Source organism: Dasypus novemcinctus, chromosome 2, assembly GCF_030445035.2.
Source record: "Dasypus novemcinctus isolate mDasNov1 chromosome 2, mDasNov1.1.hap2, whole genome shotgun sequence".
NCBI classification, from domain to species: Eukaryota; Metazoa; Chordata; class Mammalia; order Cingulata; family Dasypodidae; genus Dasypus; species Dasypus novemcinctus.
Genome location: NC_080674.1, coordinates 190,634,827 through 190,650,993, shown reverse-complemented (window position 1 = coordinate 190,650,993; position 16,167 = coordinate 190,634,827). Strand labels below are relative to the sequence as shown.

The 16,167-nt window shown below is 42.0% G+C and overlaps 1 protein-coding gene across 2 annotated transcripts in view; it reads left to right on the top strand.

Moving 5' to 3' along the window:
- Nucleotides 1-2,948: 2,948 nt before the first annotated feature.
- The window catches only part of CANX (calnexin), a 33,663-nt gene continuing 20,444 nt past the window's right edge, over nt 2,949-16,167 (top strand). Inside the window, exons 1-3 of one of the 2 annotated variants that reach the window (XM_058283320.2) lie at nt 2,986-3,159; nt 14,130-14,164; nt 15,825-16,004. In XM_058283320.2, coding sequence (XP_058139303.1) covers nt 15,828-16,004 — 177 coding nt within the window. In that variant the 5' untranslated portion in view covers nt 2,986-3,159; nt 14,130-14,164; nt 15,825-15,827. Of the gene's footprint in view, nt 3,160-14,129; nt 14,165-15,824; nt 16,005-16,167 lie in introns of both variants that reach the window. The other variant, XM_004467013.5, reaches the window with a different exon arrangement.

The following is a 16,167-nucleotide window of genomic DNA, read 5'->3' as shown; positions in this document are numbered from 1 at the left end:
GTGAATGGATATATTCCCAGGGGTGCAATTGCTGGGTCAAAGGAAAAGTGTATTTTTAAATGGCCATAAAGAATTAATTTTGAAAAACAACTTGCAGGCTATACAATAAGGTCAGAATATCTTCAACCCAATCTCCCACACCTCCTACATCTAAGAACTATATAACATTTATTTTAATGAGGTACTTTAATGCCTCAAACTACCTTTAGATTTGGCAAGGGAAAAAAAAGGTCATTCTTCAAGGTTTTAGCCTTAACCCCCTTCCTACTATGCTTTGGTGGAAAAATTCATACCTTTAGACCCACCATCTCAGGCCCAAACCCATATTCCCAGCCTCAGCCAAGCTTGAATTTCCTCTCCTTTGGAGTGCTACCTGCTCTCTTCGAGTCATCCAGGCTTTAAAGCACTCCATGTTGGCTTTGGTTTCTCTCTTTCCTTAGCTTCCTGAGTCCAATGGGCCATTTGCCAGCATCAATATTTAATGTGTTTGTTTCTGTATAGGAAACCATCCCTGAATCCGGCCCCTTACCAACTGCAAGAAGTGGTTTCCTACCTGCCCTCATAGTTGTTAGTCTGTCCTTCAGACCTACCTGGAATATTAAAATAATGTTTCCCCCAACACCCAAATCGTGACCCAAATTTAAACTCTGAAATATCTTCCTATAAATTCCTTGGTGGGGCCTTCATTGCTGGGTCCCAGGCTGACTCTGGAGCTGCTTTATCCCCAGTCACTTTAATGACATCCTTCTCTGGCCTTTACACTATCATACAGTGTCCCCAAACACATTTTGCCTGTTTTCTTGCCTTTGCAAATGCTGTTCCTTACAGACAACTTTCCTCCCACTCTCTATAGAAATATCCTGCCCGCTCCAGCTCAACTCTTAACCGCTTTCCCTGGCCATCCTATATGCAAGTTCTTCCCAAATCAGAACCCCATTAAATTCACTTCAGTACCACTGTTCGCAGAAGGCCCTGGGTTCTGCGGTCTAGGTTCTTGGCTAATGTCGCATAAAAGAATTTAAAGACACACCACAGGGTAGACAAGGGCAGGTGTTCTTAATCTTTTTTGTTCCACAGACCCCTTTGTTAGTCAGGTGAAATGAATTCTGTAATTTGTTTATTGTATACATTCATAAGTGAAGGAAACGCTAGATTTCAGTTAGAGATCAGAGAAAATAAAAGATAAGTTGGAGAGCAGATGTGGCTCAAGCAGTTGGGCACCCACCTCCCACACGAGAGGTCCCAGTTTTGGGTCCCGGTGCCTCCTTAAAAAAAAATGAGAAGACAGATGAGGGAATCATTGGCGGGGAGGTGGGGGGTGGGGGGGGTGGACTTAAAAATTAAAAAGAAGAAAAAAAGTTGATTTTTTTCAATTCAAGCTCACGAACCTCCTGAATCTTTCCACAGACCCCTTGGGGGGCGAGGTCTGTGGACCCCTGGTTAAGAAAGCCCTGGAGAAAAGAGTTTATTAAGAAACAAGAAAAGAATACACAGCCCTAGACGTGAACTGTGGGCATGCAGACCTACAGGAGGAGTTAGGCCTTTTTAAGACTTTACTCCAACCCCTTCATAATGTTGGGGAGGGGCCCCAGCTGTCCCCTGTTCTGACTGGCTGCCCACCTTTAGCTTTTGGGGGGCCAAGGGGGAAGCCTTTGTTTGAAAGTATCCAGGACTTTCCCTTGACCCGGAAAGAATTCCAAATGGGATCTGGTGGCCAAGGTCTCATGGGAACCTTTGCAGCAGGGGCTGGACAGGGTTTCATTGCCATGTGGTCTGCCGGCCATGTCTGCTAGACCAAGTGCCTTCCCTCTTTTACTCTACTAATCTGCCTCACCACCCTCTTTTAGCACTTAATCTTTGCTGCAGCAGCTCCTTTACTCACTTTAAAGCTCACTGTTTGGAATAGTGACAAACGGACTATTATTTTTGCCTTAAACACTTACTTCCTCAGGAAAATAGAAAGTAAAAAGCAAAATTCTCTTATGCAAATTTTTGGGGGCTGAGAGACCAAGAAACTAAACTCACGCAAATACCAAACCCTGAACTCAATTCCCCTTCCAGGTGGTAGGAATAAAACTGGCTTTTACCTCCTGGTTCTAGTTTTTTCCATCCTGGGACTCAAGCCTTTGGATTAGCCAAACAAATGAAAGACAGAGACCAGGATCTGTCTCTAGAGACCAGGATCCTAGGCCTCTAACATGCTCTGTGGCTCTGGGCTTATTGAAAACTGAAGATGTGCTAAAAGTGGGTTACAAAAATTGTGGTGTATGTTTAAACGTTTCCACTGCACCATGCTTCTCTCAAGCGTCCGTATATCTCTGTGCTGTTGTCTAACCTCGCTTGCAGGCAGCATCACAAACTGAAGGTTTATATTATTCTGAACTGCATTTTACGTTAGGCAACGAGACAGCCGCGGGTTCCAGGACCCTGAGCGATGACTCAGCAGGAACTGTGGGGCCTGGTTTAGAAAGCGCGGTGCAGCGGACTCGATGCAAGGCCCAAGGCCGCCCTTGCCGGGTTCCCGCTGCGCCCGGGTGGGGTCCCTAACTCGCTGCGGGCGGCCTGGCCCTTTCTAATAGCCGGAAGGACCCCCGTCCTCGGGGGGCTACCATTTTCCCACAGCCCTTCCCGACTCCTGAAAGACAGGCGCCGCAGCGGTGACGAATAAGACACCAGGCAGCGCGCCCACTAAGGCACCAGGGCAACCAGGACCCGGGAACGCTGAGCGGGACTACCCCGCCCCAAGGAGCGCGCGCCCGCCGCTCCTGGTCCCGCCCCCTCCACTCTCGCCCAACCAGTAGCCACTTCCTGCCTCACTTCCAGCCAATCGCCACGCTCCACGAAGAATAGCCCTAGGGGGCGTATGGGAAGGTGCAGAGAACGATGGCCACAGTGACCAACCGGGTCCCGAAGCTTGCTTTTGGGGGCGGGATTTGGCTCCCGCCGCAGCCACTCAGGAGCGAGGGGCGGACGCGGGGCCGGGCTTCGTGCAGTGGGGCTCGCTCGCGCGGCGGCGGCAGCGGTCGCCCGGGCCTCTTGGTTCTGCGGCACGTGACGGTCGGGCCACCTTCGCCGCGGTCTCCGCTGCAGCGAGGGGTCAGGCGTGCGTGCGGGCGGGACTAGGCGCTGGTGCCGCCGGCGGTCACCGGGAGGCTCGAGGTGAGACGCGAGGCCTGTGCGCGCCTTGGCCTGCGAGGACCCCGTGGGGGGCGGGGAGCGCGGCGTCGCGGCCGAGGGGCCGGGCGTGGCTGGGGGCCGAGGGGGTCGGGCTGGGATTCCAGGGCCCGGTCCCCGGCGGACGCGTCGGCCATGAGGGGCGAGTCCCGAACCTGGGCCTCTGCAGCTGGGGAGACAGGCCCAGCCCGCGCCGCCAGAGTCGGGAGGCGTGGCAGGTGCCCTGGAGCCTCCTTTGACCTCTGGGAAAGCTAACTTGTTCCTATGGCTTTGCTTCTAGGGCTTTTTTAGGCCTAAAAAAACGCTTGGCCGCCTGGTAAACCGCGAGGTGGGTCGTGCCGATTGGGTAAAGATCTGGAGTGGGATCGGGCCCAGTCGATACCCCTAATAGTGAGGAAAGGTGATATCGGACTGAGAGAGAATATTTAGGATTAACGCCACAGCTTCAGAATATTCGAAAAGCCGACCTGAACTCCACAGTGAGGACTGGATCCTAGCATCCTGGAGAGTCAGGAGAATGTACTGGAACACTCAGTGGTTAAAAAACTTTAGTCTTAACATTGACAGCACCTAGTTGGGGGTGGGAAGTAATCAGGGCGGAAATTCACAAGACAGGGAAAAGGGACCCGAAAGCCCAAGGAGGGCATTGTCTTACAATGGAGGAAAACTGTAGGCGCTTAGCTGTGAAATGACTGGCCCCAGGTCATCCGATTAGTTTAATAATCATTTTGGGATTAGAATCGAGGACTAGGCAGTTTTGATGTAGTGTTTAAGCTTAAAAGTCCTGGTTCAAATCCTTCTTGGACCTTTTGCTAGCTCTTGTGCTCTTGGGCAATTTACTTAACCTTTGTGCTCTAGTTCTTATCAAATAATGGATATGATAATATCTGGTGGGAGTTGTGAGTACGTTAGGATGTATATAGAATGGAACAGGGAAGCCTGATAGCCAGTAAGTGCTCAGTAAATATTGCAATAAATTATTATAATCTTGATGATGTTGCGTTGCTGCACTAACATCGTAGTCTCTGGGTGGGTCCCAGGACTTGAAGAAACCTTGATGGCCTGGGGAAAGAAACAGGACCTTGTGAATTAATTGCTGGGCATGACACAAGTGAGTGCTGGTTGGGGGAAGTTTAACTGAGCTGAATATTAAAAGCTTGGGAAGACAAAGGTGAACCACACCAAAGTCTTTTTACCGCTCACTTAAGAAATGGAAGATTTCTTAGGTTTTTAGAATTTTTTTGTTTGTATTAAGGGGAAGCTTTATAATCCTCTTTAAAATCATGCTATATCAGTCTTCCTCTAACCATGCTTGAGGGTCCTGACTAGAATCAACTGCATCTTGTGTAATTGCTATAGTTCTACTTGGAGCAGAGGTAAAGAACTGTATGGGACTTCTTTGCATCAGCCAGGGTGCATAAGAAAACAAGCCAGGTAACTGGATTATGAGACTGCAGGAGTGAAGTGTAAGTATTGGAGTGAATGTCACACAACAAACATCTTCTAACTATCTGAAAATGGGTGTCAGTGTCCTTTACGTCCTATTCCACTTCCACCCCCCTTAACTATCTTAACTGGGCAGTTCAGCTATCACATTATCTTCCAGGACCACAGGGGTAAACGTTTAGACAGGAGTCATTGCAGCAGTGTTGGCAATCACACTGTAGTATACTTTCAGTTAGCGTTCACTTTGCCCTGCAAGTTATCTTTAAGGAGATTAGATGACGGTTGGTTAAGCATAAATGCAGGCTCAAGAGACTTGAAATCAAGCCCAGAACAGTAACTAGTTTATGTACTGCCTTGGTTTGCACATCCATGAAATGGGAATGAGATGACTCATCAGACACCTTTAAGAGTGTATTGGGATAGGCAAAGATGGTGAACATGAAACTACTTTGGACAGTATAAAGAATTGGCAGCACGTAATATCCCCCAGAAAATAATAAATGTGCCCAAGCATAGTTGTATCCTATATAGTTTACTGTAGAACTTTGGTCAAAAAAGTGCTGGTTGAATGCCTTGTTACTGCAACAGGTGTACTTTTAAATTTGAGCTGTGAAAATTAGTTGGGGGCATTCTGTTTTTTAAAGAATTGAGAGAATCTTCAGCAGTATACTTCGAGTATTCACATCTTAAACCTACTTATTTGATAGGAAAAAAGAAAGTGATATGGAAAAATCATTTCTAATGTTCCTGTCAATGAAAAAATCCAGAAAGGTAAACAAGGCAGTGTGGAAAATCTATTTTTAAACAGATAGGCATTTACAATAAAGAACACTTTGTATTTTATGTACCTTTTTATTTCCTTTAGATTTTTAAGTTTTTGACTAGATACACATGAAGGTACAGTCCCAAGGTAGAATAAACAGCAAAATGCTTAATCTGTGTCTGCAATGAAAAGTGGTTCTGTTCCAATCTAAGACTTAGAGTTTATTTGTCTTAAAACTCAGGAGTTTTGAAACTTAGTAGGTCAAGACATTATTAGGCAATATCTAGTAATAGTAAAAATCCCACCAAATATTGAGTCCATACAGTAAGCCAGACACTGTTGTAAGCATGTCATAGGGCATTTTGTCTATTCAACAGCCTTATGTGGTACGTATTACTCTCATTTTATAGGTGAAGGAACCCAGGCCCAGAGGTTAGTAATTCACCCAAACACACAAGTTATTAAATGCCTCAGTAGCGATTGAAACTTCTGAGTCCCTGCACAGACACACTACTATATGAGCTTGGACAGGTTAACAACCAGGAACATTAGCCTGGATCGTTTCTTCCTCTTTTTAACCTCTCATGGGTTAAAGGAATTAGAATTGAAAATGTCATAGGAAAAAACTACTCTTATTTCCTCACTTTTTTTTTTAAGAGGCAGAAGTCCCATCAAAAAAGCTCAGGACCAGATTGCTCCACTTGTGAATTCTATCAAGGATTTAGAGAAGAAGTAGCACCAATCTTTCACATACCCTTCCAAAAATAGAGGAGGGAATGCTTCCCAACTCATTCTGTTAGGTCAGAATAACCCTGATAGCAAAACCAGACAAAGGTGTCACAATAACAAGAAAGAAACTGAAGAGCAGTAGATGTGCAAACCATAGGTAGAATGCTGGCAAACTGAATCCAGCAACATATAAAAAGCATATACTGACCACGTGAGGTTTTTCGCAGAATGCAAGGTTGGTTCAACATGACGAATATCATAGACAAAAGTCATGTGATCACCTCAGTAGATGCAGAAAATTTATTTGACAAAATTCAATACTAACAAAAACAAATGTCAACAAATGAGGAAGGGAACTTCCTCAACTTGATTAAAATACAAACATAATTCCTTGGGGGAAAACTGGACTTTGTTGAAACGATAAAATAGAAAAATTTAATAGGCCTGAAAATAATTTGAGCCTCTGTTTGTTTTCAAAAGATCTTTTTCTGAATGAAACCTGATTGAGGATAAAGTTTGCCTTGAGATGTGGCATTTCTTTAGTTGTCTGCCCATTCCAAAGTTGCTCTAGTTTTTTAGATTTGCTGAAATTGGAGGCAGAGTCTGTCTCCTATTAAAAATAGAATGTTTTATGTTTGGTTGAAATCTCTTGTATAAAGTGTGTACAGTAAAATAACTTTAATAAAAAGAAATAATGTTTGGTAACTGAGCAGAAGGTTAAGAAAAAGAATCACAGGTAATCATAGAAGTTTCCATATAAAAATGCTGAAATTGAATATACACTATTGCAAGGAAGAATTGAGGAAATCAAATAATATGATTGGGGGGAAGTCAGTTTTTCTTGGTATGTAAAAGCATGCAGCTTCATCGGAATACATTGCAGGAGTGGGCAGGTATGTTCTATCCTTTTGTCTAGTATGAGAAATGAAATTTATTTACTTTAATTGTATTCACTGTGATTGTGTTTCAGTAACAAAACATTTAAATATATCTGTGAATAGTGGACGCAGCTCATATTTCTGACTCTGATAGTTTTATGCTTCAGAGCACCAGATCAATTTAAAGCTGGTTTCTAGACTTTGATCAAATTTAAATAAGCATCTTCACTGATCCAGTAATACATTTTTTAAAACCTTTTCATTTTGAAATAATTATAGATTCAATGGAAATTGTAAAAATAGTACAGGGTGGTCCCTTGTACCCATCCCCTAGCTTCCTCCATTGGAACCTTCCAATATCAAAACCAGGAAATTGATATTGGTACAATATATGGATTTCATGCAATATTGCCAGTTTTGTTTTTTAGTAACAGCTTTATTGAGATATAATTTACATAACATACATTTCACCCATTCAGAGTACAGTTCAGTGGATTTGTGGTAGCCTATATAACAGTATTTGCCATTTTCACCATATTTTAGTGTATCGTTCAATGGCATTCTTACTGAATCTTGTGCAACCATCATCACTATCCACTATCAAAGCTTTTTTTTAAAGATTTATTTATTTTTACAAATTTATTTCTCCCTACCCTCCTCGTTGTTTGCACTTGCTGTATTTTCATTGTGTGTTGTTGTCTTTTAAGAGGCACTGGGAACCAAATGCAGGCCCTCCATTATTGGAGAGAGGCATCCAATGGCTTGTGCCACCTCCACTTCTGCTTGTTGGGTCTCTCATTGTGTCAGCTCATTGTGTCAGCTCATTGCATCAGCTTGCCATCTTGTCTTTAGGAGGCACAGGGAACTGAACCTGGGACCTCCCGTGTGGTAGGCAGGTTCCAATGCTTGAGTCACATCCTCTTCCCACTGCCAAAACTTTTTCTTCACCCCAATAGGTATCACCAGTTTTTATATGCGTGTGTGTGTGTGTGTAGTACTTTGCAGTTTTATATCAGTAATTTTTGAAATTTTTACTTTTTTTGGCATTGTTTTTGTACAAGGAAAGTATGACATAGTGCTAACAAACTTCTGTGCTTTTTTGCAGATTAGATTAAAACTAGAAGGGAATGGGTGTAGCTCAGTGGTTGAGTGCCTGCTTTTCACGTATGAGGCCCTAGGTTCAATATCCAGTACCTCCTTTAAAAAAAATGTAGGCTACATTTTGGGGACTGGATGTTGAACACCTGCTTTCCATGTGTGAGGTCCTGGGTTTGATCCCTGGTACCTCCTAAAAACAAAACAAACAAATGGGGGGAAAAAACTCTCATTGGGAAGCATATTTAGCTCAGTGGTTGTGCTCCTTCCCACGTATGAGGCCTCAGGTTCAATCCCTGGAACCTCCTTTTTAAAAAAGATAGATTATACTATTTCAGTTTGCTTGAATTACCAAGAAATCCAGAAGGCATGATTTGTAGCACTAATCTAGCATTGACACACAAAGCCATCATGTAACATTCAATCTATTTTTGTAAAAGTGTGTTTCTAAACGTTACAGACACCTTACATTGGGTCACTTCCTCCCCCTCCCAGATCTTTGGTACCTGGTTGTCCTTGGAATTGAATGTTTTCAGCACATTTAGTATCTGCCATGTGCGGGGTTCTCAGGCACCACACTTTGTTCTTCAAACCCTTTGTAACACAGAATTCCTGCAGTCTGAGTTTCTGATTTCCAGAAAGCAGAGTCTTGGACTTCTTATCAAAAGCTCACTTGACAGACTAAGATAAATATTTGAAGAACGTGCAGTCTTTTCATCTGTCTACAACCTAGATATTTTAGGTTTCATCTTATATCACTCCTAGATCATCAGAAAGTGGACCATATAGTATGCCCCCCCCATTGGTTTTATTGATTTAGTCTGCTTACCTTAAGAGCTACCCTGAGACAATGCCCACCCAAACTCACATTTGCATATAATGGAGAGCATTTTGGAGGAAACTTGTGCCTTCCTGAAGATTCATAGATGTTAAAATATTTCATGTCTGTGGTTTTAATTTTTAATTGCTGGCTCTCCGAAGGCCCAGGCCAAGACAGAAATTTTAGGTTGGCGTACTATGAGATAGTTGTATAGTATGGAGTAGCCTGGTTTTGAGTTAATATGTCCAGCCACCGAGCATTTGCATCCCAGGTCAAAGGGGCTTTGCCATAGAGTTGAAGGTAACAGTCTTGGAATGATAAAAATTGTGAGTGTGTTTGTGAGGAAAACGGTGCCTAAGAGAAAACCAGAAAATGAAGTGCTCCAAGAAAGTGATGGCTTTCAGGCTGAAAGTTGAAAGTGTGAGGGAAATTGTACTTTAATGGCATTCAGGAGTTTGGGAAGGCTTGTCCTAGAGGAACTAATATATTGTAGTGGGTACAAACTATGAGGCAGAGAATTTTAAGAAAGGTGGTAAATGTTCCTTTAATGCAGCAAATTTTTTATTTAAAGATCATTTCTTTATTCAGTTTTCTTTTTGACCATTCCAATTCTAGGAACCACTTGCTCTGTGGCTTTGGTAGTGGTGGTGATGGGTTTGCAGTTGTTTTTTTTTTTTAAAGAATTTGTGCCTTGTTCTTGAGCAAATTGTCGCATATTTTCTATTGACAGTCTTAGAAACTGGGTGACAGCAAAGTATGCTGTCTATTTATGATTCTGAGAATATAAAGACAAATAACTTAAAAGGGGAAAAACTTCTTGAAATCTCCTTAAACATAAAGTATCTGAAAAGTCACGTATCTTTTAGATACAAAGCAGTATAGAATTCCCAAGTACGGTGCAGTTGCTGGCAGTCAGGAGTCTTGACTTTAGGTCCTTATACTGCCTGTAGCTGTCTGATTCTTGGCAAGTCAATCTCTGGACCTCGCTTTTTTCTCAAAAAGGAATTAGGTGAGATTTCTGTAGACTATTGAAGCTCCAAGGTAATTTTGGGATGGGGTTGCGACTGGGGATCAGCTGAGGCACAATAATACAATGTGCTTTTAAAAAAAAAAAATTAATTTTTAGAATAGTTTTAGATTTACACAAAGTTTGGCAATATAGTACAGAGTTCCAGACACCTCACACCTTGTTTCCCCTATTAACGTTTTACATTAGTAGGATATATTCTTTATGATCAACGAGCCAATATCGATACATTATTATTAGCTAAAGTCCATACTTAGTTTAGATTTCCTTGGTTTTTACCTATGTTCTTTTTCCGTTTCAGGATACCACAGTTCATTTCATCCTTAGGCTCTTGCTGGCTGTGGCAACTTTTCAGACTTTCCTTGTTTTTGATGAGCCTGATACTTTGAGAAGTACTGACCATATTTTATAGAATGTCTCTATTGGGATTCATCTGATGGTTTTCTCATGATTAGGCTAGGGATATGGGTTTCAGAGAGGGGGATCATGTTAAAGTATCATTTTCATCACATCAAGGGTACATGCTGTCACCATGACTTCTTAATGTTAATGTCGACTTTGATCACCTGACTGAGGTAGTGTTTGCCAGCTTTCTCCACTGTAAAACTCTTTTATTTTCTCCGTTGCTTCCAATTAATGAAGCAGAGAATTAAGACCAGCTTAAAAAATATATTGTTGAGAATTGTTTGCAAATATGGGTAGGTCTCTAAGAAAACTTTAAATTAAATTTATGTTTGCTTAATAGTGGCTCTTGGGAGTTGCAGGATCTCAGGAGTCACTGGCAAATGACAGTGGTTAAAACAGTATTCATAGGGAAGCGGACTTGGCCCAGTGGTTAGGGCATCCGCCTACCACATGGGAGGTCGGCGGTTCAAACCCTGGGCCTCCTTGACCCGTGTGGCGCTGGCCCATGCGCAGTGCTGATGTGCACAAGGCGTGCCCTGCCAACGCAGGGGTGTCCCTGTGTGGGGGAGCCCCACGCGCAAGGAGTACGCCCCGTAAGGAGAGCCGCCCAGTACGAAAGAAAGTGCAGCCTGCCCAGGAGTGGCGCCGCCCACAGGGAGAGCTGACACAAGATGATGCAACAGAAACAAACACAGATTCCTGTGCTGCTGACAACAACAGAATCAGACAAAGAATGTGCAGCAAATAGAGAGCAGACAACTGGGGCGGGGAGGGGAGAGAAATAAAATAAATAAATCTTTAAAAAAAACAACAGTATTCATAAAGCTAGCAGTAAATAAGGCTCCTAAGTGTATAGCTATAAGAATCGACTTATAGTTTGGCCATCTATAATCCCCACAGTTTTAACAATCCTCTGGATAGTTTGAGCCTAACAGATAAGTGTCCATACACCTCTCTTACCTGGAAAACCAGGTTATGCAACTTGGAATCTAGGGGAAAGGGTGGCGGGAGTGAGATGCAGTCCCAGAAGTTTGCTGGAGCCTTCCAGTATTCTTGGCAGGACAGGCAGTCTTCTGCTACCTGAAAAGCTGTATTCTTTTTTCGTTGGGGGCCATTCTGCCTCTTCTACCTGGATACTTCCTTCACCTGGGCTCATTAGCTCACCAACCTGGAGTATCCTTTCCACAGTTCCTCCCTCCCTCCCGTTAAACCCTACTTGAAATCCGTCTATTCTGGATCACTCCTATTAGTGCTCTTTCCTGACCAATCTTCCCTTTTAACTTCTGTCACACTTCCTCAGTACTTAGTTACATTTTTGTCTAGTTTAGTAGAAAGATGGGATTTAGATTCTGTTATTCTTACTTATTAGTTGTGATAATGCATAGGTTCTTTAAAATAATTATATTTTAGTTCCAGGTATGTAAAATGAGGCTTACATGAAATAGTGTGCAAAAATGATTTATAAACTGGAACACGAAGCACAAGTAGCTTATTTATCTCCCTTTAGTAACCACCCTTCTCAAAGTGTGGTTTCTGGGCTAGCAGTATTAGCCTTACCTAGGAACTTGTTAGAAATGTAAATTCCTATGCCCTATTAAGTCAGAAACTTTGGGGACTGAGCCCAGCAGCCTCTTTAACCAGCTAGCCCTGCTGGTGATTCTGCTGCATGCTCAAGTTTGGGACTCCCTGCCCTATAGAATTATACTTGAAAACTTAAAGACATTATATCAACTAACTTAAATTATTAAGGAAAAAAAAATTGTTAGCCTGCTAGACCTTTCCTTGAGTAACATTCTGACATCAGTACCTAATAGTAATTAAACCAAAGGTTTTGTGTTTTACTTAATTACTAGCCTTTACCACATTTTGTTTAACCATTATAATCATGATATTTTAGCTATGTTTCTCAGGCTAATTTGCGTTTGTAGCCTATCTCTGGAACTCCAATCACCATTTATAGCATTGTTTCTGTGAGAAAGATAACTTTGGAGTTTATTTAACCAGAAGTATTGAATCAACGTATTTAAAGATTCCTATTGTGTTGTAAATCAAACAAAGTAGTATTGCTATGCCATTATGTATTTTTTTTTTTTTTAAAGATTTATTTATTTATTTAATTTCCCCCCCTCCCCTGGTTGTCTGTTCTTGGTGTCTACTTGCTGCGTCTTGTTTCTTTGTCCGCTTCTGTTGTCATCAGCGGCACGGGAAGTGTGGGCGGCGCCATTCCTGGGCAGGCTGCTCTTTCTTTTCATGCTGGGCGGCTTTCCTCATGGGCGCACTCCTTGCGCGTGGGGCTCCCGCACGCGGGGGACACCCTTGCGTGGCGCGGCACTCCTTGCGCGCATCAGCGCTGCGCATGGCCAGCTCCACACGGGTCAAGGAGGCCCGGGGTTTGAACCGCGGACCTCCCATATGGTAGTCGGACGCCCTAACCACTGGGCCAAAGTCCGTTTCCCTACTATGCCATTATGTATTATTTTGCAAGTACAGAATAGAGGCTTTTTCAGTGAATAAAAGAAAATTTCAGTAACTGGTGTTTCTTACATATACAAGAGACCTTAGCACAATGTTGACATTGAGATTTACTTCTAAAAACTAATATATCAGCCCTAGGAAAGGTTATGAGTGATTTTATTTTAGCACTGCCATGAGCATTTGAGCATCCAGTGAACTTTACCTTTCATTTAATGAACATAGTCCAAAGATGCCTAAATAAGAGAAATACCACAGAACCTAATACATGAAAGTCTAGTTCTTTGGGTTTGAGTTACTTGCTTTAAAGGATTACAGATTTGATAAGGAATTTGGCATTTAAATTCAACAGTAGATTTAGTTAAAGTACATTTTTCCTAGAAACTTAATTGGTCAAAATTGCAGCCACTGTTGTATATTAGGGCCATGTAAGTTTATGGAGTCCCTTCACTTTCTCTCTCCCCTCTTCCCCTCTCCCACTCCCCCCCCCTCCTGTCCTCCTCTCTCCCGCTCTGTCTCTCTCCCTCCCTTTCCCCTTCTCTCCATCCCTGGTTTTTTTGAAAAATAAAGCTCTCCATTGTAAACCAGAGACTGAAAATTTAAGCTCAGCTTTCGGAAGATTTTATATATCGGGTGTGGTAGAAAGGTATGGGAGTAGAAGACCTAGGTTCTTGTTTTTGGGCTTGTTGGTTGGGACCTCTTAGGCAAAGCATTTTTGCTTTTCTGAACCATAACCTACATATAAAAATAGAGATACTGGCATCATTTTTATAACCGTACTCTTAGGCCCATTAGGAGGTCTATTGAGAAACTACATTAATACGCATCATTGTAAATGGGAAAGAAGCAAAGAATAAGGCTTATTAGTCATACTTCCTCCCCATCTCTCCCTAATTTCCCTTCCTGCCAATGGCACTAAAAACTGTAAAGAGCTTTCTGGAAATCTCAACTATGTGGCAAACTGGCTTCTTGTACAGACCATGGACTAAGGATAACCATTTTTACATTTTTTAAGGATCACAAAAAAGAAAGAATAAGCAACAGAGAATGTATGTGGCCCACAAAAACTAAAATATTTACTATCTGCCTTGTAGGAAAAGTTTGCTGACCCCTGCTCTAAGTCAAGGGACTCGCAGACTTTAGGTTTAGTGACATGTTTTGACAAGGCAGTTAGATACAAAGAATTTATTGAAATGAATGTGTTAGGCAGAATTTGCCTATTGTACTTTTGCATGGTATGGTTGGATTAGCCATACAGCAAAAATTCTGTGAAAACTTTTTTAAAGTTTCTAACTTCAATAATCTCTGTGCTTATTTCAGCAGAGAAAGGAATCATTATCACCCTGGGGAGAAAGGCGAGTACAATATCTAAATGTTGTAAAGAGAAAATTAGAGAGGAAAACAATACTTGGGTGTATTTTAGTTTTTTGTTTTTAGTGGAGTGTTAAGGGAGAAGGAGGAGGAAATATATAACTAGCCTTGGTGTGCAGGAGGGAAGTGGGAAATGTCTGGAGTACAGTGGAAGATTCTTGGAATACTTTGTAGAGCAAGGTGAGGGTGAGGGCTTGATTGCTAGCTAGAGGACTGAAGATTTTGCAAACATGGACTTGTGAACAAGTTTTTGGGTGATTGGTATGTCACGTAGATGTAGAATGGTTTCAAAGAGGAAGAAGAGGGAAGCGGACTTGGCCCAGTGGTTAGGGCGTTGGTCTACCACATGGGAGGTCCACGGTTCAAACCCCGGGCCTCCTTGACCCGTGTGGAGCTGGCCCATGTGCAGTGCTGATGTGCGCAAGGAGTGCCCTGCCACGCAGGGGTGTCCCCCGCGTAGGGGAGCCCCATGTAAGGAGAGCCGCCCAGTGCAAAAGAAAGTGCAGCCTGCCCAGGAATGGCGCCGCACACACTTCCTGTGCCGCTGACCGCAACAGAAGGGGACAAAGAAACAAGACGCAGCAAATAGACACAGAGAACAGACAACCGGGGGAGGGTGGGTAATTAAATAAATAAATCTTTAAAAAAAAAAAGAAGACGACGCAGCAAATAGACGCAGAGAACAGATAACAGGGCGTGCGGTAAATATATTTTTAAAAAATTGATTATGTAAGACCATTAAAAAAAAAAAAAGGAAGAAGAAACTGGAGGCCATAGTAATACAAGGTACCAGTATCTTCATGGCCAATAGTATAGAAGAATGAAAGTTGGGCTCATATGATAAGTGAATATGTGAGATGTGATATTTGTAGATTGGAGAAAGGGATACCCTGTATCTTCTAGGGTGTTTTCCCTCAACCACTTGACTCAGCCTCCTAAATTCAAAAACAAAAATCCACTTGTCTCCAAATAATTTTGTGCATGTGGCTTGGTTTTTATATATTTTATGTTACAGATCTAAAGATATAAAATACACTACCTTACCCATGATAGTCTAACATAATATGCAAGGCATTCAAATGCTCAGAACATAAGAGATAAAAGTAGCTGGGTCCTTGTTTTGATATTTTTTATTCTCAATCTTTAAAATAATTTAAAAATCATGTCTACATTTGGTGATTTTTGAACAAAACAGTAATATCCATATTGTCTTTACTGTGAGGCAGGTTATCTCCAGTTATCATTTCATTGTATTGTTTTAATCGATACTGTATGAATTAGGGATCGAAAGGGCTTTTGTCCATTGTATGTAAAACACTTCACAAATGCAGGGGGAATTAGTTAGAAATTTTATTTGAATGCTCTAGATCTGTGTAGCCAATATAGTAGTCTCTGTGGGGATAATTGTTTATATTTGAGTTTTATTTTGAAATTTTCTTGAAATTGAATATTCTAACTGATTTTAGGAAAATCCCTTCACCTCTATGGGCTCAGGTTTCTCATCTATAAAATGAAGTACTCACTCTAAGTTCCTTTTAGTTTTGTGATTTGAAGACCTTAATTTTAAATAAAAGAGAGGTTTAGTGGTGTTTACGAAATAAAAATAGGAGGCACTGTATTAAACTTAAATATTTTTATGTGCAGACCATGGAGGGGAAGTGGTTACTGTGTGTGTTACTGGTACTTGGAACTGCTGTCATTGACGCTCATGATGGACACGATGATGATATGATAGACATTGAGGATGACCTTGATGATGTCATTGAAGAGGTAGAAGACTCAAAGCCGAAACCAGATACCAGTATTCCTCCTCCATCTCCAAAGGTTTGAAGAACTTTTCGAATCTGTTTTTACCTCTTGAGATAATCAAAGTATGAAGATAAATTTCAGCCCTTTTCAAAGGGAAAACAAAGTTTGCTAAATTCTTACTGCTCTCTTTGGCAGCCTTTGTTCTGTCTTGTGAAAAGGTAACTTATATGGATTGAGT